At 39.9% G+C, this 27346-nt stretch overlaps 1 protein-coding gene across 17 annotated transcripts in view; it reads right to left on the bottom strand.

Moving 5' to 3' along the window:
* Window positions 1–27346, bottom strand: part of EPB41L2 (erythrocyte membrane protein band 4.1 like 2) — a 202585-nt gene that overhangs the window by 105859 nt on the left and 69380 nt on the right. For 16 of the 17 annotated variants that reach the window (XM_037045741.1, XM_037045743.1, XM_037045742.1 and 13 more), the window contains exons 2-3: window positions 10099–10583; window positions 8948–9160 (exon numbers count right to left, since the gene is read on the bottom strand). In XM_037045741.1, the coding sequence (XP_036901636.1) occupies window positions 8948–9160; window positions 10099–10569 (684 nt within the window). In that variant the 5' untranslated portion in view covers window positions 10570–10583. Of the gene's footprint in view, window positions 1–8947; window positions 9161–10098; window positions 10584–14953; window positions 14966–27346 lie in introns of those variants that run through there. The other variant, XM_037045744.1, reaches the window with a different exon arrangement.

Here is a 27346-nt window from a genome sequence, read left to right as displayed (position 1 = left end):
CCAGAACCAGCAGTCTAGATGCGCAGCACCTTGGCACCTGGGAATCTCTAAGCCCAATATAGTAGCAGCCATCTCAGATTGCTTTATAACTTGAGCAAGGCAGGCCCAGGCAATACACAGGTTGGGGTTGACCTTGGTCTGTACTACCCAGGAAAATCCCTGGGGCCAGCACACCCGGTTGACAGCCACAGACCACATGAGAGCACTGCCACGCTGCCCTGCACAGCAGACCCTCCTCGGAGAGTGGTGGTTGGTGGTAAGCAGTCACAGTCAATCCTTGCAGCTGACTGGCCAGGGCAAATCCTTCCCACTGATCTCCCAACAGCAACCAAGGCGCAACTCTAAGAGGAGGGTGTACTCAACAGACACAAAGGGCACACCTCGAGTACCCAGCTTGGGTGATAGGGGAGGCTGTGCCACTGCACCCTACAGGACACCTACTACATTAGGCCACACTACTAAGACACAGAGTCAAAGCAGTTCTACCTAATACACAGAAACAAACACAGGGAGGCTGCCAAAATGAAGAGACAAAGAAACATGGCCCAAATGAAAGAACAGATCAAAGCTCCAGAAAAAGAGCTGAATGAAATGGAGATGAGGATCTCTCACATGCAGAGCTCAAAACACTGGTTATAAGGATGTTCAAAGGAGCTTAGTGAAAATGTCAGCATAAAAAAGATCTAGTCAGAAATAAAGAATATACTAATTGAAATTTACAGGGAAACAACAGTAGACTGGACGAAGCTGAGAATCAAGTCAAAGATTTGGAACATAAGACACCAAAAACAACCAATTAGAACAAGAACAAAGGAGAATCTGAAAACATGAGGACAGTGTAAGCAGCCTGTGGGACAGCTTTAAGCAAGCCAACATACATTTCACAGCATGGGATGCCAGAAGGAAAAGAAAAAGAGCAAGAAATTGGAAATCTATTGGAAAAAATAATGAAAGAAAACTCCCCTAATTTGGTGGAGGAAATCTCAAGTGCAGGAAGCACAGAGAGTCCCCAAACGAGATGGATGCTGAGGCCCACCCCAAGACACATCATAATTAAAATGCCAAAGGTTAAAGATAAAGAGATGGGAGGAGGGTGTGGAAGAATGGGTGATAAGTGAGGGGATCACAAAGTACAAGTAGGTTGTTACAGAACAGCCATGGAAATGTACAGTACAGTGCAGGAAGGGAGTAGCCAAAGAACTTACACATATGACCCATGGACATGAACATGAACATGAACAATATCGGAGGGGGGGGGGACTGCCTGAGGGAGTGGGGGATGCTGGGTAGAGGGAAGCTAAGGGGAAAAGTAAGGACAACTTAATAGTATAATCAATAAAATATAACTTAAAAAAATAAATACTTTTATTTATTTAAGCCCTTGAAATCTTTCTACAAAAAATTAGCCTGCTATTCCAAGGACAGGGTGAGGCAAAAGTAGGTTTACAGTTGTTCATATGAAAAATATACGGTAATAAATAACACGAGGATAAACTTTTAGAAAATAATAATACAAGGATAAACTGTTTCTCATACTAACAACTGTAAACCCACTTTTGCCCCAGCCTGTATTTAAAAAAGCAGGGCAGTAATAAGCAGAAGGAGCAATGGGAGAGAGGAAGTGGGGGAGGGGGTGGATCATATACACATATATACGTCCACTCAAATCTTTCTTTTCTAATTAGAGAGGACTAAGAGAAAACGTAGGAATCTTAAGTAAGCAAATGTGATCATTTAGCTTAGATAAGAAGGGTGGATATTTCACACGTGCAAGGGAAAGCAGAGAGAAATAAATCAACAGTTACTCCCCAGGAACAGTGCTATAGGCAAAGTCAGCACCCTAAGGCAAGAGAGAAGAAAGCTCTTTTTTACAAGGAACTAACAATCTAGGTGAAGAAACAACACATTCAGGAAGAGAACCAAACAATACGGGAGTTTAGCAGGTGTTCAATACAAAAGATTCAGGCCCTGGCTGGTGTAGCTCAGTGGATTGAGCGCGGGCCTGCGGACCAGAGGATCGCGGTTCGATTCCCAGTCAGGGCACATGCCTGGGTTGTAGTCCAGTTCCCTGCAGGCCAACTCCCAGCAGGGGATGCACAAAAGGCAACCATACATTGATGTTTCTCTCCCTCTCTCCTTCCCCTCTAAAGATAAATAAATAAATAAAATCTTAAAAAAAAAAAAAAAGATTCTTTTCACAAGGCTGTGCATGATTGGTCACCAAATTAATGGAGCAAACCAGTTCAGAGGAAGAAAAAAACATTCTGAAAGCTGGAGTTAGTTAGACATTAAAAGACAGGAAGCAACATGTACATGGGGAAATATTTAAAAATGTAGAGATGGTCTAATCAGAAACTTGAAGGATGGACAGACAACTCAGAGCGTGCCCAATTAGGAAGACCAATGTGACTGGCAGTGGGGGACTCGGAAAACCCAGGAGTAAAAGATGGAAGACAGTTTGCAGTCATACCTAAATGGGGTCCTGAGCACCAGCTAAAGAGTGACTTGAGGAAGCCCCACTCTAGTCCTGTGAACCCCAGTGGTTTCCAAGCTGGACCAGAGTATTTGAGTACTCTCATGGCATGATAGTCTTTTCCCATTTCATAAATAAAAATTAAATCACTGGAGAGAATGATCACCTTAAATCCTTTTAGAAGGATTTTTTAAGCTAAAAGGATAGATGGACAGTTAGCCAGAGACATCCTTATGGACCTCTGTCATTGGAATTTTAAACTGCACATAACACGTGCCAAAAAATCGTTCCTGCTTCCTAAACCATATTTAAATCTAACACTTGTTTGTAGGAGGTTTGAGTGCCACAACTTCCAGATGCCCCACAAACACAAAGAGAGTGAAAGCTATTTAATTAGTAAACCTAGTGGTGGTCATACTAGAGGTCTGAAAGAATAGCCTTAGAGGGTGAACGTGGACATAAACAATCAAGTAAATAAACAAAGCACAGTGGAAAGTGCTAATATAAAGCTGGATTTCAGTAGTCTACACAAAAAAGGGCAAGAAGACCACGACACATTCTCCTTTCTGACAAACTATTACCAGAACACTGACGAGAGAGCATGCATTCTGATAGCCTTATTCACAGCACTGAGAAAAATGGTGCTGACATTCCTGTGTGGGCAGAAACAATGCCCTCCGTTCTCAGGCAAAATCAACACGTGGGAACGGCTTTCAGATGCCAGAGGAAAATGTGAGCAACTCTAACGCAGAGTGCACATTTGTGCATGCTTCCAAGGTCTTGCAGGAACTTTTACGTTTATTTTCAGACTTAAAAAAAAAAAACAAAAACCATACATCAGCCATAGTAAAACTAGCTCAATGCTAGAAACAGAGGAAGCAAGTATTTTCATTCTTACTTTGCAACCTGAGAATGGAAGAAGAAAGAGAAGTGACTTTCCCAAGATATCCAAAGAGTACAAAGAAAAGGAAATATAGATGTCCTGACTTTAGATCGAGGGTTTCAATGAAACCTCACTGTCTTTTTCCTTGGAGGGGAGAACCCCACTGTTTTAACTCACCGAGTGTGCAAATGACTTCAGCAATATTACAAGAGTCCTATAGCTAAGTCTCTGCAACAAGCATGCAGAATCCAAAAGACTCCTTAAAATTCTGAACAATTAAACTCTGGTACCATAGGACCTCGTCAATACCATTAAATGTCTCAATGAGATAAAAACAGACATGTCAAAGAACCGAAACTATCAAGTTTCTTCATTAAAAATACAACAATCCTCCAAGACTCTTTTCCAAAAAAAGTCGAGATCTTAGTTTATTATCAATAGATGATAAATTCACATAAAGTATAAATGTAATTTGCACTAACTACAGTGAAAAATGTTTCATACAAAAATTTGGAACAGATGCACAAAGACAAACTAGGCCTCGCATCAAAATTAATGCATGGTTTAGCAATAAGCAGACTGTTATGTAAGCCAAAAATAATATTAAAATCAAGCCATTTCTGTATTTTCCTACTTATAACTATACTCATTCTCTAAAAATGCACTGTTATCCAATACTTATGCTCATAAATACTGTGTGTGAAGCAATTTTATCCACTTAATATTAACATATACTGTCTTTCCCCCAAAGAATGTAAACTTCAAAGAGAATAATTGGTTTTTGAAATGATGCTGCCTTGGCTCCCTAAGCAGCCCTTTTCATTTACTTTCCAAGGTCAGAAAACGAAAAGGCTCAGATGGCCCACAGGAGAAAGAACATAGAAAAAGCCATTAAAAGCAGAGCGTGGGAAGGAAGAAGGGATACAGACAGAGACACAGCGATGCATCCAGGTGTGGACCTACCTCTGTTAAGGGAGTAATCTGAGAAGCAGAGATGATGTTAGGGTACCAAACAAAAACATATCTGAGAATCATGTTTCTTGATTTTGAGAAAAATTAAATTAACACAGTAACACTTACAGTAAACAGTTTAAAAGGGATTCTCTCCTTGATCAAAGGTACTGACAGGTAACACAACAGGAAATGGCCTAACTCCATCAATGCTTTAACCACCCTGATAAAATCCTATCTATAAAGACCACTGACACATCTTGACCAATGCAGTGAATAAAAAGTTCCCCGTAATTTACTGTAGCCACATAGCTATCTACCATGTTCTAAAATCTAAATAGCCTCTAATCCCTGCTAGTACCTGTACACGATGACTGGGCAATCTCTGGTCCACTTCTCCCCAGCTCCCTCGGGCTCTAAGATCAGCTTCCGTCTTCCCACCCTAGCATCTGAACATCATCCTAGAACAGCATCCTACTCTAAAGAAGTTCCCTATGAATCAGCCTAATCCAACTCCTCAGACCTCCTGCACAGGCCACGCTCCCCTCTACTGTTGTAGGGGCCTCTAGGAAGAGGATTAGACCCTCTTCAGGAGGCATGCTATAATCCAAAAGTCTAACTGGAAATGAGACAAATGTACATACACAAAGAAAAAACAAACAATAACTATAGACATGGAAAAGCCATGATAGGCAGAATCTTTAATGACAGTAAACCAATGGAATCAAATTCAATCTCTCAAACCAAATAAAGAAAAAGTATTTATTTCCACATTGCATTTATCTTCCTTGAGTGTGTGCAAGTTCATTAATAGCTATAGTTTCTCACAACATACTTCCCCAAATTGTCCTCGGACACCAATTTCCGGTACAGAGATACAGAAGTACAGATAAGCAGCATCAGCATATCGGCCGATCTGTCTAGGGGCAGCACGGAAACTGGGAAACAAACCACGTGACGGCTGTCTTTGGGCGCTGCTCCTAAAGAGGTAATACCAGCAAGTCGGATGAGTAGCAGACCCACACTACTGATACTAAGCAAGCAATCAGAGACTCTAAATGGGAAGAACTGGTTAAAAGAGATATTAATGAAAACAGGGAATACAACTTATAACGTCTGCATTGTAATGACACTTCGTGTGCCACAGATGAATTATGCCTGGTGGTGAAGCATAAAGTCACTGCCTGGAATTCCAGGGAACCGCTGGCCCGTGGAACCTGCCGCGCGCTCCCATCACAACAGTCTACTCAAAGTCCATTTTGCTTTGTACTTGACAGAAAAAGGGTTTATGCAACACATTTCAAATGTATCTACTGTCTCAGAAATTCATTCACAAATGGAATATTAAGTAAACATTTATTAGCTGAAAAGATAATCTGTCTGTAAATCTATACAGTCATTAAAGACTCCTATGTTCTCCCAACCAATTTAAGTTGCAGTGAATTAAAGGAACACACTGTCGCTTTTAAGTTCAGCTACTTGTTCAACTCTGCTTCAAGTCACGCAGTGACTTCATTTCCTTTGTGAGGTAGAATCAAAGAACAACTAGTCACACAGATAAGAAATAGCTTCATTTTGTACCTTTCCAAAATAAGACCAGACATTCAACAAAGGAGTGCTAAATACGGCAGGGAAAGAAGGAGGCAGGCATAATGATTAATATAGACTTCATTAAGTCAAGTATGTAAAACACTTAAGGGTCATTTCTAAAAAACTAAAAATAAAAAATAAAAAGGAAATAAATTCAAGTAAATAGAAAAATACGACAACTCAAACTTACACGATACTATATAGCTACATATATTAGTAATCATGTGAAATAAATGGCCTAAATTGACCAGTGAGAAGACAAAATCTTCAAATGGTATTAAAAAGCATAACTGCTCAAAGACATAAGTATACAATGTTTAAAAGCAAAGGAAAAGAAAACAGGAAGAGTCAAAGAATAAAAAATCTAGACCAGCAATTTTCAACCAGTGTACAGGAAGAATTTTTAAAACATGCGATACCTGACTATTTAGTCAGGGGCACTGACCTCTTTTCCCCTCGACAGTCAAATTAAAAACTGACAACAGCCAACACATCAATCATTATCTGGCGGGAATGACTCCAAATTATACTTACTTTTTGTCAGATCAGCCAAAAATATATATATTTTTAGCATGCCACAGAAGTTTATTAATTAGTTTATGTGTGCCATGAGACAAAAAAGGTTAAAAACTGCTGGTCCAGAGAAATCCTAACCAAAATAAAGCTAGTATAGTAATGTTACTATCAAATAAAACTAATTTGAGGCTCTACGTGATGATAAAACAGGTGAGGATCCAAGAGTATGTAAGCCTGCACATGTATGCATCTCATGATCCAGCCTCAAATTTTATAAGCGTAAACTTGCAGAAATACAAAAAGAAATTCTCAAGTCAACCATTACAGGGAAAGATTTTAACATGCCTACATGCAGTTACACAAGTACTGGAAATAGAGACATTACCCACGTAATCAGTAAGTCTGACCAAGAGGACAACACCAGAAACCTGCACTAACAGTGAAAGGATAACATGCTTTTCCAATATCGAAAGAACTACTATGAAAATTGACTATATATTAGGCTGCAAATTAAGTTTTAAGAAATGCAAAAGAATCTCTTACTTAGACTATATTCTATCTCCCCACAACGTAATGAAACAGGAAATCTGAACTAAAAAAAAATGCCCTCTTTACCTGAGACATGCACACATATATGCATCCATAAACACATCTACACTCTGGAAATTTTTAAAAACATACTTACAAAAACTTCAGTGGTCAGCCCTTACTGGAGAGTGGACTGAGTATTGGTCTGCGAACCAAAGAGTCGCAGGTTCAATTCCCAGTCTAGGGCACATGCCTGAGTTGTGGGCCAGGTCCCCAGCAAGGAGTGCGCTAGAGGTGACCACACATTGATGTTTCCCTCCCTCTCTTTCTCTCTCTCTTCCTCTAAAAATAAATGAATAAAATCTTTAAAAAAAAAAGATAGTGTGCCTCAACAGGGAAACGGATACACTGGTTTAGTATTTCAAAGGAATACTACACAGCAGTTGAAAAGAATAAAGCAGAGCATAAAGTACATCATAAAAAGACACACGGGGAACAAGACAGGAGAGATGGGAATGAGACTATAGCAAGCAATGTCGTTAATGTTTTATTCCTGGTGAATGTGAAAGTGTCTCTTCTTTTATTTCTATATTTTGTACTTTTAAATATATCGTCATTATTTTTAAAGAGAACAAAAATAGATTTAAACCATAAAGCACATTTTTCATTCTTGAGCACATTTTTCATTCTAAAGCACATTTTTTCATTAGTGATTATAAAGAACTTCAGAGATGACAGGGGTCTTCTAGATCATCTGATTAATCCTATATCCTATAGACCGTTTCTAGGCCTCACTTTGGCCGAGGGAGGTTGAATAAATGACTGAAGGTCACATAACACGTTATCAGGTTGGTTCTCAAAACCTAGACCCCTAACTTCTAGGACGGGTATGAAAAAATGAGAGGCATGTGGTCATGTGCAGTGTAACTGAATTCAGTTCAGGCCCCTACTCCATTGTTTTCCTTACTGTTCGCCACTTCAACAGCTGAGACATAGGAGGGCCATTCTCTATTCCTCTCTTGCTGAGCTTTAAGTATTATTAATCCTCTTTTGCCACTCCTTTTCTTGAAACAACTGAAACAACTGAAATACCAGAACAATTATCACTGAGTAAAAAGAAGTTCTAGATACCTAATACAAAGATAAAGGCAAGGACAATGAATCATTTATCTCAGCAGTTCATGACCTCCACAGTAGAACTGCAGCTGGAATCCAGGCTCAAGCACTAGCTAGCTATGAAACTTTGGGCAAATTACTTAGCCTCTATAAACCTTTCTATAAGCTTGCATTCCCCATTGTAACATTGGCGACATCCGCAATACCTACTTCGTATAGATTCTTATAAATATTGCATGAGATAATCCATTCAGAGCTCTTCAGTTCTCCAGTAAATGTCAGCTCTTAGTATATGTCATATATATAATGTGAGTTAGCTATGAAAAGCAACAAACTCTTCTGATTATCATAAAATTTTAAGCTGCTAGATACTTTTAAAAATTACATTGGCATCAATCAGCATCAGTGCTAATGAATTATATGCTCTGAAAATTATGAGAGTTTAAATGAAAACTAAATAAATGAACTAGATGCTAAATCATTATCTGTCTTGGGATAAAAACACTTGAGATTAAAGTGCTGAAATTTCATGACTCTGAAGCATCAACCTGAGGAATATCATTCCTCCTCAATTATCTTATAGCCAGAGGTAATATTCAAACTATTTTACTGCCCATTCAGAACAGACACCGGACAATATACAGGACCAGTACAGACTGGCAGAGAACATCAGACCTGCTTATCACCTTTAAGGGTCAGGAACGACAGTTTGTAATGAAAATGATGACCCTCTTCTACATTTGCTAGTTTTTTTTTAATGCAAAATTGTGACCCACTAATTCAGAAGAAGACAAAAAATGAATTTGTTGTGTCACGCCATGAATGAGAGCAGACTGTGCTTCTGTTTGTATTCACACACCAAGAGAGCTGTTATCAGCTCCCCAACTCACCTCCAGGTCACAGCTGTACTCGGTGCCATCTAGGAGGGTCACTTTACACTGGACAGTTTTGGCCTTCTTGGTGGCTTTCTGAGCAGCCTTCTCAGGTTTTAGCTCATTGGTCTGCACTTCCTTTGTCTCCCTTTTTGCTGCTTCTTCTGATTTGTCTTCCTGTATTTCCTTTTCCTTTTCCTCCTCTCTCTCCTTCCTTACCTCTTCAGCAGGCTGTTGATGAAAAAGTGAAGTTTATACCTTAGTTGGCCATTCTGCAGGAAACAACACATTAAAAGGGAAATCCTAGCAAGAACTGTGATTGTTGCAAACACTGTAAGCCTAAGACTTTTAAAAGACCTCAAATGCTTGCTAGAAAGAATATTTCCCCACATCTTCCTTCCTCCAATCCATTGCCAATTTTTTCACTGTTCCCTACTTGGTAATTTGAGCATTAAATGAGTAAATGAAACTACACCCTGGCAACAGCAATTTAAATATCATTTCAAATAATAAAATTTACAATTATAATCTCAAGACTATGGTAAAACCCAGGTTTCATTGGGTAAACAAAATGCACACACATACAATCCTATTTCTTCCTACTCAGTGAACACTTAAATCAAATCAAGGAGACATAAAAGTACATATCATATAAAAGGAGAGATGATAGGATTCTGAGAGTATCTGTTTAACCTTAAAAGAAACAGACAAGCTGTCCTGATTGGTACGGCTCAATTGGTTGGAGCTTCATCCCACAAAGTGAAAGGCCACCGGTTCAACTCCAGGTCTGGGCGCATGCCTAGGCTGCGGGCTCAGTCCTCAGATGAGGCATGTACCAGAGGCAAGCAAGTGATGTTTCTCTCCCTCTTTCTCCCTCCCTTCCCCTCTTTCTAAAAAATAATGAATAAAATCCTTTAACAGAAAGAGAAATTTTTTACAGTGTACATACATAGATTTTTTTTTTGCTTTGTTTTATTTCAGAAATTTTTAAAAGAAATAACAGGAAAAGGCTGTGGTAAACCACTCCAAGACCCACATTCAAGACATAGTAAGCCAAAACAAGATCTTAATGCAAGAAGTCCATAAACAACTCAAAGCAAACGAGCTCTTTTGTTGCGTGGGGAATAGCACCAAGCTTCCATTTCCAGCCACGTACTTCACAAACATACCTGTGTCTCAGGACCGCTCACTGAAGGTGTCTCTTCCTTGACATCAAGTTTAATGACCTGTTGTTTTCTCTGAGCTATATCTTCGACATCACCCTTGGCCTGCCTTTCTTCTTCAGGAAGAGACTCCTCTTTCTCTAAAACCTGTTCTTCCACAACAGCTTGGGTAGGCTCTTTCTTATCTCCTCCATCTTTGGCCACTACTAAGTTATAGGACTTTTGTTTCTTAAGCCACGGGGGTATGAACCGAGAAATGCCCCTACTCTCTGATGGATCCTTCTGCCTCTTCTGGCGGTGGGGACTACTTTGGCTTTTAGCTGAAGGAGATGATTTGGAATCTTTTTCCTCCTCTGGATCAGATGACTGATTCTGCTGATTTTCTGCTACTTCTTTAGATTTATCCTTGGTTGCATCCGCTCCTAGCTGGTCAGATTCCTTCTTCACGTCAGATGTGGAGCCTACTTCAGTAGTCATGGTCACGGCTTATGCTGTAAACAAAACAAAATCACAGAGGTATTTTACAACCTTTCCCAGTTCAGAGGCCAGACACAGGGTCCAAAAGGATGGGATGGGGAATGGCAGAGAGATAGATCATGGGAAAGAAGGTTCACAAGCACAAGAGAAGAATGGAGACTGCTACTCTAACTTTCAGAATTCTCCATCAGAATCAAAGAACCCAAACTAGCATCACAATGGAATTCATTCTGATTCTATACAGACAGAACTTAAAACTCATCAAGCACTGTAGAGTGATTACTTATATTGTTTCATCCAGCTATAAACAATAATTCACCCCAAAATCCAATTTTTAAGAAAAATTACTTTCCTCTATTACTTGGTATCTATCCCTCACTCTACAATACGAAGTGTCATTGATAATGCCAGAAAGTACTGACACAACTTTTGCTGCAATTTCACAGAGTAAAACTAAAATGTTAGGTATTGTAAAAATTAATGTTAAATATTGGGTGCTTAATAGTCAGAAAATTATATCTGTGATGTACATGTTCTTCTTTGTTCCCATATTAAATCCATAATTCATCATCATTATCCCAATGCAAAAGACAGTCTTCCGGGAAAGGTACTCAAACTATGACCAAAACTCCAAAACCCCACACACCCAACCACAAACACAGTTTCCTTTGTGTTTGTTGTGCTTACAAGAAAACATCTAAGGACCCCTAATCTGAACCAAATGAAGACATTATGCGGGTGAAAAAACATGCATCTAATAACTGATTCCATCACAAGTAATGAAAACAAAATTGAAATTAAATCTGAATATAACTGGTTGTCTACATTTCACACAGGCAAAGAGGGACTCAGAAAGCACAGAAGCACAACGGACATGAAAAACAACAGGCAGGAATGACAGAGACAGTGTTCTTTCCTCTCTTACCAACGAGTGATTAAAGTGCTCAGAGGCCTGGCACCCTGGCCAATGGGGAACTCTCCGGCTATCTTCAAAAGTGGTACAAACTCAAACAGTTCAAATAATAAAATAGACTCTTTAAAGCTTTACTGAAATATCATTCACAGACCATAAAATTCACCCCTTTTCAATTATCCAGTTAATGGTTTTGAGTATATTCATAAGGTTGTACAACCATTACTGCTATTGAATTCCAGAACATCTTCATCATCCTGAAAAGAAGGCCTGTATCCTCTAACAGTTCTCTCCAGTGTTCTCCCTCCCGCAGCCCCCAGCAACCACTAATCTGCTTCAGTCTGAGCTGATTTGCCTATCGTACATATTTCAAGTAAATGAAATCACGTGCATACAACACGGTATTTTCACTTAGCATGTTTTCATTAGTCCTCTGCATTGTAGCATGGGCCAGCAGTATACGTGTTTCTTAAAATAAATATTATTCCCCATCTTTTGACAAACATATATCTGGTAAGAGTCTAGTAACCAGCATATATATAGAACCCTACATCTCAACAACCACAATAGAAAACAAATAAAGGATTTCTTCAAAAGACACATACAAATGGCCATAAGCACTTGAAACTGTGTTCAACACCATCAGATGTTTGGGAAACACAAATCGAAACCCCACGGGGTACTGCCACTCCACCCGCACTCATCTGCTGTAATCAAAATGACAGACGGTAACCCACGTTGGTGAGGATGTGAAAAATTTGGAACTCTGAACATTGCTGGCAAACTGTAAAACAGCATAGCCATTTTGGAAGATTATTTAGCAGTTCCTCAAAAAGTTTAACAAAGTTACCCTATGACTCAGCAATTTCACTCCTAGGTGTATGCCCCAGAGAAATAAAAACATATTCACACAACAAGTTGAAATGTGTGATCACAAGAGCATTAATCATAAGAGTCAGAAATGGGAACCCAAATGCCCAGCAGCTGCTATATGAATAAACAAACTGTTGTGAGTCCATATGACAGAAGGTTAGGCCATGACAAGGAATGAAGTGTGGATCCACGCTGCCGCACGCAACCTTGAAAACATTGAGGTGAGTGAAGAAGTCAGCTACAAAAGGCCACACCCTGCATAATCCATTGGGGAGAAATTTCCAGAGTAGGCAACCCACAGACACAAAGCAGATAGTGGCTGCAAAGGCCTGGAAGGAGGCGAGAGCAGAGACAACTGCTGATGGTACAGGGTTTCTTTGGGGGTAATAAACATAGTTCGTAATTAGACAGAGGTGATAGTTGTACAACCTTGTCAACAGACTCTAAATCATTGAATTGCAACTTTAAAAAATAATTTTAAAAATGTTACTTTTAACATGCAAGCATAAAAACATTCAGCCAATCAGCCTATATTTATTTAATGAGCCCCTACAATGCCAAGTACTGGGTAAAAGAATAAAGACAGCCTTTGAGGACCTGAGGGAGGAAAGAGTACAGATAAATCAAGAGCATGCTGCTTAAAAAGCACAGGACAGACACTGAACCCAGATTAGGAAGAGAGTGTCACCAGGCAAGCCTTCCTACAGAAGCTGACATCGTGTTGCTTTAAATTGATGTCCTTGTTATTCAGGCAAAGGAATCAGGATAGGAGGCATATGCCAGGCATAGGGAAGTATGGAAACACGAGAATGTCCTTCCCATAGAAAGCCCCAAGTACTAAACCATAATACATTGTACAAGTTAAGTAGGAGCATGTAAGGAGGTACAGGAAGGAAGGAGGAAGGTGAATTAGTAACAATGTCGTTGTAGTAGTAGTAAGCAGAAGGCAGAATCTTAAAATTTTGTGTTGATTTAAAGGCAATGAGAAGTCATACAAGCAATGTAAGTAAAGGAGTACTGTGAATCAGATTCACATTTCAGATAGCCCAACCTGGCTGGAAAGTAAAGGAAGAAAGAAAAGGCTGGTGTAGAAAGACATGCAGAAAGCTGCCGCAATAATCCAGGCATGAGAAGACAAGGATCTGTCTTTGTTATGGCAGAAGCAGTGAGACAGAGAGTGAAAAAACGAATCTAATGGTAAAGAGGTACATGGGACATGATGCGGTGTCCACACTGAATATAGCATGTCCGAAAGAGGAAAGGGTAGGAAAAAAGTCCCAGGTCATCAGAGACTGGGGTGAGGTTAGAACCATCCATGGAAATGGAAAACACAAGGAAAAGACGGTCTGGCTGAGACGATCAAACTCGGTTTTGAATTCACTGCCATTAGATGTTCGTGAAGGTGTCTAATTGGCCACTTGACACACGGGCCTTGAAGGGAGGTCAGATGCACACTAAATACAAAACTGATAGCTACTGTATCGTTGATGGCCAAAGGCATACATGACACTGATATCGCTGTAAGAAAAAGTATAGTTTGAGTTTAGAGGGTCCTGAAAGGAACTCTTATCACCACCAATGTTTAATAGTCAGGCAGAGGAAAAGGCATGAGGATCAGAAGAGATAGTGAGAGAGGCAGATCAGGGGAAAGTAATGTCCTTGAGGGCTATAATACAAATAAGCAATACTCTAGGTAACTATAATATTAACATGTCTAATCTCATTCTTAGGCACTTTTTAAATTATATTCTATCCATGTTTCAAAATTTGCACAGATCAACTTGATATCTCTGTAATGCATGAATGTATGCATATGTTTATCGTAACATCACTCTGGCCAGTATGGCTCGGCTGGTTGGAGTATTCTCCTATAAACTGAAAAATCATGGGTTCAATTCCTAGTCAGGGCACATACTACATTACAAATTTGGTCCCCAGTTGGGGCACATTCAAGAGGCAACTGACTGATTTTTTCTCTCCCACATCAGTGTGTGTGTGTGTGTGTGTGTGTGTGTATCTCCCCCCCTTCCCCTCTCCACCCCCACTCCTTGGGTGAAGATAAAGAAAAAGTTCACCCATTTCTTTCACCCCTCTCAACCCCTGCCACCAGCAAGGACCTCTATGAGCTTGGTTTTTGCTTTTGGTGGGAAGATTCCACAAAGTATGAGAGATCACATGGTATTTGTTTTTCTCTATCTCATTTAATTTCACTTAACATAATGCCCTAAAGATTATTTCATGTTGTTCTAAATACAGGATTTCATTTTTTAATAAATATTCATATATATCATATTTTTAATCCATTCAACAATCTATGGATAGATATTTCAGCTACTTTCATATCTTGGCTATTGTAAATGATGCTATACTGAACGTTGGGTGGATATCTTTTTAAGTTAGTGTTTTCATTTTCTAAGAATAAATACCCAGAAGTGGAAATGCGGAATCATATGATAGGTCTATTTTTAATCTTTTGAGGAATCACAGCTCCATTTTTCATTAGCAGCTCCACCACTGTTAGGCATTTAAAATTCAAAATCATGTCATCCAATAAGACCTTTACATGAGTACTTAAACTGGCTCCACTGCAGAGACAACCTTTATTTTTCTTCTTTAAAGTACCATTTTCCACGTGCCACTTAATCACGAAATGACCAAGGTTAAGTATTAGCATATACTCTCAACTGCTTTGTGAGAGTTGAATGAATGACCTGGTAAAAACTAAAACAAAAACGTCTCAGCTGTCGGAGCCAACCAAGGCTGTGAAAATTTGCCTGGAGACCCATCAGCTGAATTGGTCACAATATTTTAGAAGCAATGAAATATGAGACTATTATATTAAAAGCATTAATGTTTGTATCTCAATCATAAGTGGTTTCATTCACTGCTCTGTGTCAGACCATAGTACACATAACTTCTGCTCCTCAAGACACCCTACTAGGCAAGATTCCTCCCACGGCTGCAGGTGATAAGCCGAGGGGCAGAAGCTGGCTTGCCCAAGGTCACTAGATGGAGACCACAGAGCCGAATACATCCGTTCTTACTTGTATTTCATAGGTCACAGCTCCTCCACTGTCTCTGAACAATCGAATCAACTACCGCCTTGGCTTAAGTCAAACAAGATTCACGCCAGCCTGTAAATATGACCACAGAACAACACGAATACTGTATTATTATTATTGTACAGCCAGCTCTGTCCCATCACAGAGAAAATGATTTTGAAGGTTATTACTTGACCATGAGATAAAAACCGAGCTAACGGAGGGAGACCAAAGACAGGGCGCCTACGCAGAGACAAGGCCACGGAGCCTCGGAGCAGCCCTCCTCCATCACCGCCGCGTTTCAAATGCCTCAGTGTCGAGGACTCCAGTGAGCACACAACAGAGTACAGACACTGGACTGTAAAGTTGTACACCTGAAATTTATGTTACTCGCCAATGTCACCTCAGTAAACATAATAATAAAAAGTGGGACGAGCCTTGGAGACAGTCGGAAAAACAAGAGAAATGGCTAATTAGATCATAGATACTAAACAATAAAGATGGGTATAATTATATGTAAATAAGTGCATTCTTAAAATAGTTTCAAGAAATCAACAAAGCTCAAACCTAAACACTACCTTCTTTGTTGATAAAATGGCTTCTTGAACAAATTACCACCGTCAAGAAAACATGTATTAAAGCGCATCCACTCACCATAATTATCATGTTTGTAACTCTCTGAGTTTCAAAGATGGATAAGCCTTTAAACTCCATCATCCACTGAAATGGAAATTCCTGCCGTGGAAGGCCAATCCCTCCCCCTAAAATGAAAGCCCCAGAGGGCTGGCATCTTTCTCTTCTTTACGGCAGTGTTCCCAGCATCGGGACTGGCCCATCACAGGCACCAGATAAATACTTACTGAATGAATGCTGTGAAATCATCTGCTCTGACACCCTCAACTTTATCGTACCAACGAGGAAACTGAGGCTCAGAAAGACTAGGAGATTTGCCTGAGACCACAGCACTGGACGGGCGAGGATGAAACCAGAGGTCTGGTTTCCCAAGCTCTAGCAATGCTCATTCCACTAAGCTTTAATTACAAATACCTAAAATCCCTCATTAGTAAGTTATATAACTCACTAAGTAAAGACCTTTCTACTTATCATCAACCAAAAAGAACACTGCCATGAACAGCCAGCCCATTAGAGAAGCACGTGTTTTCAACACAATTACCACATTGGCATGCTCCATCTGGATTGATAAAAAGTGTTCATTATTGTAACAGCTCCATGAGAAAAAGCATGCACCATTTAACATGCAACCAAGCAGAAAATCATCATCAACAGAGGATCGGCAATGGTCAGGTAAGGAGCTGTGTTATGTGAAGCAATTCTTTTTCTAATGCTTAAAAATAAGGTAAACTCTAAGCACTGTCTAGCCTAACCTTCCTACCCTGTCACATCATGCTCCTGAAAACACTGGCCCTTCATCAGAGCACCACAGCAAATAAAACAAAGCAAACGGTCACACGAGTCTACACACTCACACAAATAACTCCAAGCAAGGGAGTTCACGCTCATTATTGGGTCCAGATGTTTCCTGAAAGCCTTGGGAGAACCAGGGCCGACTCTGAGCCCTCCCTGTTAACAAAGTCCCTGCAAAGGGATCAGGGGACAGTGGGTGCTGCCACCAGCTGCCCGGCTCCTGTCCTCTGCTGAGATCATTTGCTTCAGTTCATCTCTCCGAATGGCCTGTAGTCCAAGAGAAGGTCTTTTAATACCTCACCACCTTCCCTTAAAGCATTACATGTGGGAAACAAAAAAAACAAAAAACAAATACAGCAACCAAAATATAGGAACGATTCAGCAGCCACCTGACTCTCCTTGGAACATAGTGAGAGTGATGCTCCTCAAATACTGCAGTACCTTGGCACCCGTGGTTAATTCATTCCGACAAGTGGCAAGAAAGTGACAATTGACGAAGCATATTCTCTGTGGGGTGGCGTCGTGACTCATCCAAGTTCTAGCAAGTGTGACACGTAGCAAGCAAGCACCAAGTGCTGAAACACATTTTCTCACCAAAATGAGAAGAGTACCAGGTTTGACGAGTTCTGAAGAAGTCAAATTTATATGACCGACTACCAAGGTCTGGCTGTACATCCCTCACATAAAAGAAGGGGCGGAGGGACAGGGAGGAGGAGGAAAGAAGAAAAAGGAGTATCTGCAGAGGGAGAAGGAATAACAAAGACAGGGTGACTTAGAGCAGAATGCAAGAAATGCATTCTCCCTAGTACGTTTCTTTATCCTAAGTGTCAGAAGGTCTAGAAAATACTATATCGTATATTCAAATAAATACAAATAAATTCCAAAGAGACTATCTGTTGGTTTATATTATCTATATGAGGAAGATAAACAAGAGGTTTGAAAAAAAATCCAATGCTGCCCACCCTAGTTAACCTTTATAACATTTTATCACTTTTTTAAGAGATAAAAGGACCAATAAGAGACAAGAAATGTATCTATAAAGATACAAGCTAGCATCTGGTTTACATTTAAACCCACACATACAAAAGATATGAACTGTAGCCCTTTGCTAGTTCAAGTCCAAGCAGGATCAGGTTACATTCAGAGCATGTATTTCCTCCACCCTTTCTCCTTTTTAATAGAACCCAAATTTTTGTTCAGCTTTTTCCTCTTCTACATGCATGTCAATGGAGGCTGGTCTAGGGTAATCATGGTAGTCCCGCTCCCCATGCTAAGAAGCCATGCAGAAAGTCTGTTGGTAGGTTTCTGGGAAAAGATCCCTCCCTCTTAAAAGAGCCACAAGGAAGAGAAGGCCCCTCTTTCACCTCTGAGGATTATTTACATGACTCCTAGAAATGCTGCTGCCGCCCTGAAAAACCCTCCAGAGGAGAAAGCCTGCAGAAAGGAGGCACGCAGTGGAGGGGCCCTGGCAGGAGAGCCACAGAGATGAGGACCAGAGCCCCGAGCACATGCCACACGCGGCCAGGTCCTGCGTCTGAACTTCTCATTACATGAGATGACATGCTCCCCTGTGGGTCAGACATTGAGCCCGGGGTTTCAGTCACTTGCAGTCACTACTAGGCTCTGCTCATTACATTCTGAGGCAAGCACTGGAAAAGAAGCCCTAAGAAATGGGTAGTACACACAGAATCATCTCGGATCAATTATCACTCCTCATACCTAAGAGCCACGGTTGTCAAAATGTTCCATTATTTCCAGATGTTCAACTTTTAAAAACCTATTATCTGAGTCACTATTAGTGACATAAACCATTAATTCTTTATTCTAACAATGTACATAAGAAACACAAAAAAATCTTAAGAGGTCATCAAAGTGTAAGATTCCCTGCATAAACTGGAGGTAGGGAATGAAAATCAAGGCACAGTTTTCAATAATGTCCAATTCCACTAGTGCTAACAATCTCGTTTGTTAAAGCAAGTCCCTGCTACTCCATTTCAGAATTAGGTCAAGAAAGGCATCTGTGCACATATTTCCCTACAGATGCAAAAAGAAAGGAGGGGCGGGCACAGAAGACTAACAACAGTGATTACGGGGAAATGGTGGATGGCCCTGGGTAGATGAGGTCCAGAGGGGGGAGAAGACATTTTCTCTGGGAAGTTTGTACAAACTGAAGCACTTAAATATTTCATTAGAAAAAAATACTTATGCATTAAGATAGTTAATGCATTGAGTGAACCCAGCTTGGTTCGTCTGCTTCCTTGGAGAGAACCCCAAACCCACAGCTGCCGTGAACTCTGTCACACATGCTTCACAAGCCCTTCCCTTTCCCTATACATGCTCCCCTCAACACCTAAGCTTTGAGAGCCGCTGGACATCTTCTTGTAAGTATATCAACTTTCCATTTAACAGCAACAAAACAAAAACAACAACAAAAAAAGCACATACAGTTCCCGAGAAACCTAGCTAATGTTTTATCCTTTTTATACTGTGGAAATAAAATGAAAAGGTAGCTTTTGTTAACAATAATACTGATGCATATGCAGCCAGGCCAAAAAGATTATTCCTATTTTCTGCTGGATAAGTGGGAGGAGGGCACTTAGAAATAGATTGAGATTTTTAAAAGGAGAATCAACCACAATGGAAGATACTTATTCATGGTTTCTAAGCTGCTCATACATAAAAATTCCAAATCTGTCAGCAGCTTCTTCCTCTTTTGTATAGGCAAAAGCAGGAACAAAATGGGCCTGATAAGCACAAGGACGTGGTGTTTCCTGTCCACACCTTCTCCCTGCCCCGCATCTGTTCCTATGCTCCGATGAGGGGAGAGGAATTTTGTGCAAATGAGTAACTACATGTTCCTAGAGCATGCCGTATTTATGCATCCCGTGGCTTCTCGATAAATTTGTGACGTTCCTAGTATTCTGGGAACATTTATTTGGACCACCACCATATAATGTTCTAAACAAAAGAAAAATGCATTGTGCGTTTCTTCCAGTGACATCATGACCAGATTCAAAGAGCAAAGCCAACACCAACAATCTCTCCTAATCATAACACATATGAAGGCATGCACTTTCTCTGAGCTCATCCCACAACTGCCTTCTGCACAGGGTCCTCACCCAGACCATCGTAAAATACACTTGGTATCCAGCGGTAGTCTACAGCCAGTCTAATGCTATTCCTGTGTGAATCATACTTGAAATTCTTTAGCTAAAAAACAACAGTGGTTCAGGAGGCTTTTCCCAAAGAGGCTAATGGCAAATCCACCAAGGTTAACTGCACACGATAAATGCACAGGCTGCAGACGCTGCATTTTAATAAGTCATAAGACAAAAGCCTGTCAAAGTCAATCAACTCCCCACACGATGACAAGGCCACCAAGCTGGAGCCTACACTGATCTCACACTTCCAAATCCTCTTCTCTGTAAGCTCTGGAACACTGCGGTCGACAGGCATAAAGATCTAAATCTCGTCGAAAATACAATTCACTCAGTAAAGTTTAGTCGTTAGATCTTCTGCCATTTTAAATACTTACAGCATTTCCAAAGAGTAGAATGAGACTATAAATTCAATGATTCTTCTAGCTTAGGTAAGCAAACCCAAATGTTGAATCAGCCAGAAGGAAGGTAGACTCTTAGCTTAGGAACCATCCAAGCCTGGGGTGATCAAAGCAACTGTCCCCAGGTGGGAAAAGCGGTTAACTAACGGTTAACTACAATGAATTACAGACATGCTATTTGGAAACGCTTAAAACCTTTTTTTTTTTTTAATTTCTACTCTGAGCATTAGTTTAGCTTGAAACTTCTTGACTTAGTAAGAGCTTCAAATAATTACTTTCTAGGTGGTGCTGGCTAGATCAAGTTTTTATTTCAACTAAATATATTTCTTTGGAGATAAGATTCCCAAAATTCAAACATTTGTAAATGTGGTTTGGTTGAGGATCCTGCTGGAGAACACGCCAAGCACTCAACCTTCTTAAGTTCCACACCAAAATATTCAAGCAAACGACATGTCGAAGTTTAAAATCTTTTCTTTCTGACTTTCTTTATTAAACTATATGTCATCAATACATCATATAATGTGTATGATGCATGACTGGCTGTACAAATCATCAACATCATCTTTACAATAATTTATGTCCACACCCAAGGTGTCAATCATTTAAATGGACAATTCTTTCTTGAGCCTAGAAATAGAAAACCTCAACTTCCCACGTTCACCCCCATCCCCCCCGACCTAGTAATTACTTGGCAGTCTGAGGGCACTCCCTGCAGTGTCAACACGAAGAAGGAACGTGCCAAGGTCATCCCCCTCCAATCACAGCAGTACTGTTTTCCATTTCGTTAGAAAGTAGCACACAAGCAAGGTTGGATAAAGAAAAAAAGAAAAAAAAAAAACCATGTTGCCAGACTGGTCGATTCCATCAAGAGAAATCTGGAAGGCAATTTTGCCTAAATCTGGGTATCAGCATCTGGGCAACATGGTGAATTTTCACATTTGTTCAATGTGACAACAGATTAAATATTCAGTAAAACAACTTGTTGAGGCCTGTCCTTATTCAACTAATATCACACTTAGACTGTAACAACGCCAAAACGATACATAATTTTTATAACGTAAGGCCACTAATTTGCAGATGCTAAAATATGTGAATTCAAATCTCTTGCTAGCCACAGTACTTCTTTTGATCAATCAGGTTAGCATGAAAATGAAGGACTTTAGAGATTAAATTCAAATCTGTCCTCCTTTACCCTGTTAAAAAAAACACCACTGAACACTATTAACTTACATACTCCTCGATGTAATTTAGGATAATTAACTTTCACATGGTGTATTATACTACTGAATAAATCAACAGCAGGGTGAGTATATAAAATAAGGCAAGTAGTTTCATTATTCTCATAGAGCAAACCAGAGAAGGCAGTTATGTTAAAGATAACCTGACAAAATTCAATTATTTTCCTAGAAAAATGCAAATAAGTGGTTTAAACTAAACTCTTGACCACACACATACAAATATTCTTTCATAGGGCTTACTTCAAATATAACTGAACATACTCCCCTTTCAAACAGCGTCCTTACCCAGATTCCGTCTACTCTCTACATGAGCATTTTCCAAGTTTGCAGTCCCCTGATTAATGACACTCCCAAAGGTGGGCTTCCTTCAAAAGCAAAACATTCAAGCATATACTATGAAACCCAACTGCTGCAACAGAAATTGCCTAAAAATCTCCCCCTTGAAAAATACATACGTACCTTTTAAGTACATCAAGCCTGTTGTCTGCAGTTCCCTGTCATTAGAGAGCTGTGGAAAGCTGGTGGAAATCTAGTCTGCAAAAGGTAATGAGCAAGCCCAGCGCCACCCAGGCCGGACCCTGCTGGAGAAGGGCATGCTCAGTAGGAAAGCTCAGCGTGGTTCCAAGTTACTTCATTCCTCAGCTAGAGAATGCACATGGGTCAAAGAAAAAGTCATGTCCTGCTGCCTGCTCTGCCCACCAAATGAAGAAAGCGCACATAAAGAATAGTTTTAATGACACAACTGTAATTCTGTGGTAATTTTTGTAATTCTATTATTGCTGAGGATTTTTTGCTTTTGTGAGTATGATTTTTACTTGCTTTCTGTTGCCTCTCCTGAACTACATCTTTATTTTTGTCATTTTATTCCACCCAACAAATAGACACCAGAAGTACATGTATACAATATATGGTCTAATCATCTTTATTTATTAAGTACTATACACTGATGTATACATTTCCAGATATGGAAAAACCCTGTAAACACATGGTTCATTTTCCAATATATAAAAATGAAATGTCAATTTTGATTCACTTGTAAAATAATTTGCTTATTCATTTTGCATTGTATTTAAAAATGAAGGCTCATTTTAATGTAGATTTATAGGCTCCATCACATAGTTACAAAGCTGATAAAACCCTGTTTTATTATTCCGTCAACCCTCCATTGAGAAATGATGGGTATTAATGTAATCATACATCTGCATATGAATATAAGTATATCTGGAAGCAATGTAAATAAATGTAAAGTCACTAAAGGAAAACACATTAATTTTAAGATTCAGCTCAGAGAAATCCGTACAGCAACTAACTAATCTTCCTCAACTCTATGATTTACTTTCCCACAGTTTAAATTCCAGTTGTTGTCCCCCTGCCAGCCCCCAGTGTAGATATATTAACCAATCAGGACCAAGACAGTCAAGACAGTCAGACTCTGGATCCAGGCACGCATTTTCACAACTTCAAACTCCTACCACAGTGCTCTCCTACCAAGTAGTTCTGACATTAACTGGTGAGTATTTTATGTTCACATTCACCTACAGCAAAGTCTTCCGCTAAAACACATGAAAAAACATAGGTCTTTTTTAATCACCTTAGATATTTAAATGATACCTGTGCCAGCTGGTACAGAAAGGGTAAGGTTTGCTTTATGAGAACTTACTGAAAATACATTTCAGTAGCAACTGGCTCTGAAGAGGTTAATCTCTATCAACATGAACAAATACAAAAGTTTAAAAAAAGAAGTCATTCTATATACGGGAAGTAAATAAACTTCCCTATCTACCTCCAAGATTTCCCTGGTTCACAATAGGGCAGTTTGGTAAGTTTAGTAGATTTAATTTTATTTGATTCAAAGTATCATCTTCTAGTTTAAGTCCTTCTTACTTTTTAAATGTTAAGTGTATTTTTAAATAAATACTCCAGTACATGGCAGATTTATTTCAATATACTTTTTGGAAAAATATTGACTACCAGTCACTTTCTGAAATGGGTTGCTCTGTGGAATCCAGAAGCCCCAGAACCACTGCTACGGCACTGGATTACCGACATTGACACTAGCTCTAAACCCAGCTCAGATACCTCTCATCAGCTCTGGGTGCCCTGCCCTCTTAACGCCCCTGCTCTAGGACTGAATTGTGTCTCTGCGAAGTTCCTATGTTGAAGCACTACGTACCTCACCTCAATGTGATGGTGTTTGGAGATGGAACCATTGTGAAATTAGATTTAAATGCGATCACAAGGGCATAAGGGTGGAGGCCATCATGGTAGAATTAGTGCCCTTATAAAAGAGACACTAGAGAGCCTACTCATTCTTTCACCCTCCCCTTGCTCTCCCACATCACCACGGGAGGTCAAGGAGAGAAGGTGGCCATCCACAAGCCAGGAAGGGAACGCTCACCCAAAACTGGCCATGCTAGTAGCAACCTTCACCTTGGACTTCCAGCCTCCAGAACTATGAGAAAATAAATCTGTTGTTTAAGCTACCCAGTGTATGGTATCTTGTTATAGCAGTCGAAGCTGAATGCTACTGCTCATGCTCCGCAGCTGGCTGCAATATAAAGATTCTGCTTATGAGACATCTCCATCTCATTATCCAAGCAAACATTAAGGGAACTAAGATAGACAGTCTTGTGGCACTGTGATATGGAAACAAACCAAACCATTAATACCNACAAGCCAGGAAGGGAACGCTCACCCAAAACTGGCCATGCTAGTAGCAACCTTCACCTTGGACTTCCAGCCTCCAGAACTATGAGAAAATATATCTGTTGTTTAAGCTACCCAGTGTATGGTATCTTGTTATAGCAGTCGAAGCTGAATGCTACTGCTCACGCTCCGCAGCTGGCTGCAATATAAAGATCCTGCTTATGAGACATCTCCATCTCATTATCCAAACAAACATTAAGGGAACTAAGATAGACAGTCTTGTGGCACTGTGATATGGAAACAAACCAAACCATTAATACCATTTAACCATGAATAGTTAAAAAGAGAACCCTGAGAATTTAAATGAGTTTCGGAACTCATATACCCAATAAGTGGTAGAGCCAGAATGTACACACCAAATTGGTCTTCAAAGCCAATGCTAGTGGCATTGGTGTTATGGTGGTAAGCAAACCTGCCTTCCAAAACCAAAGGCACTTTTCCACCAATGCTGCATTATCTCTATTTTAAAGTCCTTGTTTCCCAGATGAGTCAGCTGAACCTACAGAAGTGCAACAACTTATATAAGATCACTCGGCGGGTTACTGGCAAAGAACTACACCAACCAGGTCCAGTGTCATTGAAATTATTCATTCCCAGTAAGAGTTTAAATGTATTAAAGTGTGCAAAATACCTTAGTTAAAACAGCTGCATGTCCTAATATAAAAAACTGTCAATATGAATTTATTTCTATTACATCTCTCTTAGAAAGATCCCAAATAGCTATGTTTTGACACTGTCTCATTACTCCACAAAAAAGGGAAATTTGAGGTTTATCTCAAAACACCATTTTTAAAATATTAAAAGGAGTTGGGTGGGATTAAGGTAGAAACATTTTTCCTAGTTTTGTTTATGTCAGGTTTGTGTATATGTAGAATGTTACCTTAAACTTGGCATCATGTCTTCACTTTCTAAAACTATCCCACCTCCTGGCTTTCTGGGGACAAAGAACGGAATTGAATAAGATACAAAGGGCCCAATAATCTGATGGGATACTCATAGTTACAAAACCAAATTCTGTGCAGAAGTTAAAGCTCCTGGTGTTGCAGAAAGACAACGAGGAAGACAGCTGCTTTCAGTCTTCCCATCTTTGTTCTCGCAGCTCCATCTGAGAAGCAATTATCTCTCTGTCAAGTGAGAAAAAAAGCTCACATAATTTTCTAATGTTACCCTGAAATAACCTAGAAAGTACTCAAAACAAACCTCTGGTTTTTGATTCTACTAATTTTACAGGAATCCAATCTTCCCATCTACCAGTCATCAGGCAAGACTATACTTCCTGAACAAACATGGAGACGAGTTTTAAGACTCTTTCAATTGGGGCAAATTCAACTGGTCTGTAAAATTTTCTAGCAGCCTACATTTCATGGGAGCATTGCTATCGATGTCAGCAAAAAGAAAAAAAAAAACTGCACGAGTTCTACAGCTTCTACGTGTAAACTCTCTTCTGACCACACACTACCACAGTTTAGCTCCTCTCGGGCTCTAAATCCAGAATAATTTGCACAACTGCTCATGAGTCATTCGCCAAATTTCTTCCCTAAGACGTCTTTAAAAAGGTAACATTAGAAAGTACTATCAATTTGTGAAACTCTAGGAAAGAAACACGCTGTATGGTCCCAGATTTTTACCGGGGTTCGGAAAGAGAGTAGGTACAGGTGGGGCGGGGGGAGGGGAGAGGATAAAGAAGTAAGTGGTGGCTGGGAATCTATAGTCAAAAAGCTAATGTTTCGAAACTATCTAAAAAAGTGTTAGGCAAAGCTAATCCTTTTTTTTAACTAATTAAGTCAAAAGTATCACTATTAGAATTACACATTCAGACCACTACAGTAATTCAGCGTTTGCTTGGAGATGTATTATTTTCATTCCCCATGTCTAGAAAACATTTGCTAAGTTCCTCTTTTGCACCAGACACTGGTCTACCACTCAGAGGTTCTTCCTCAAACCAGCCCTCAGGGAATTCACAGTCTAGCAGGGAAGACAGATATAAAAACAAATAATTATACCACATCTGATGAAGGGCTATAGCAGAAGTACAGGAAGGGCAAGGCAAAGTGGACTACTCCCTTGGGGCAGGGGGTGGGTCAAGGAAAGCATCACGGCCTCACAATGTTTAGGCTCATTCATCTCTCATTTTAAATGTACAAATGCTACTGCTGATGTGGAATTGACACCCCCTTGCCATACATAGAGGTTGAAGATATAAAAGCACCAATCACAAAGCCCATTAGACACAAAGCGGAAACAAAGATCTTGTGAGCATCTAGCAACACCCTATATGTGGCTGAGCAAAATGGGGTTTTTGTAGAATAAATAAATTTAGAGCCAAAGGGATCTCAGCATTCATGTATCTCTAGTCCTTGCCTTTCACAGATGGAGAACCTGAGGCCAGAAGTTAGGTTCTTGTTCAGGTTACCCAGTAAGTCAGTTGTAGACGGAGGCCAGATGTCAGATTCTGACTAATAATTGCATTGCCTTTCCCTGTGCAGACTGCCCTACCGGGATGAGAAGAAAAGGGGCGAGACACTGTTAAGGGGAGAGCAGGGAATAGAGAGGCCCTTTATGGCTGTCCAAGGGCCAGAAGAAACGAGCCCTGAGACGAGGCATCCAAAAATATCCCCATACCCTCCCACTCCTTAAAAAAAATGATGTTTCCAACAATAAAGAAGCTATTGTCAAGAAATTATCTACTCTTCCCAATCAGAAAGAATATTAAATTCTTACTCAGTCTGGATATATCCCCTGGTTGCCATTAGCTAAGTCTGTAAAACAAAGGTATCAGTAGACAGTCTGCCTATACGACTGCAAGGTCATGAAGAACACAGGAGAATCACCACCACAGCTACAAGTGGGTGCAAAATGCTAATGAACCTTAGTTACTATTATACATAGAATTTTAATGGTCACAAAAATTCATCTATGCTTTCCCCTAGAAATGGTTGCCTGTATCATTGTGTTTAACTTTATTTTTAAAAACTAAGCATTAACGTATAGTAATCTCCTACCAATTCCATTTTATCTATTT

This window comes from Sturnira hondurensis, unplaced genomic scaffold, assembly GCF_014824575.4.
Source record: "Sturnira hondurensis isolate 20B ecotype Veracruz unplaced genomic scaffold, ASM1482457v3 Scaffold0004474, whole genome shotgun sequence".
In the NCBI taxonomy this organism is placed as follows: domain Eukaryota; kingdom Metazoa; phylum Chordata; class Mammalia; order Chiroptera; family Phyllostomidae; genus Sturnira; species Sturnira hondurensis.
Note: the sequence above shows the minus strand (reverse complement) of the source record. Positions and strands in the feature narration are given on the sequence as shown.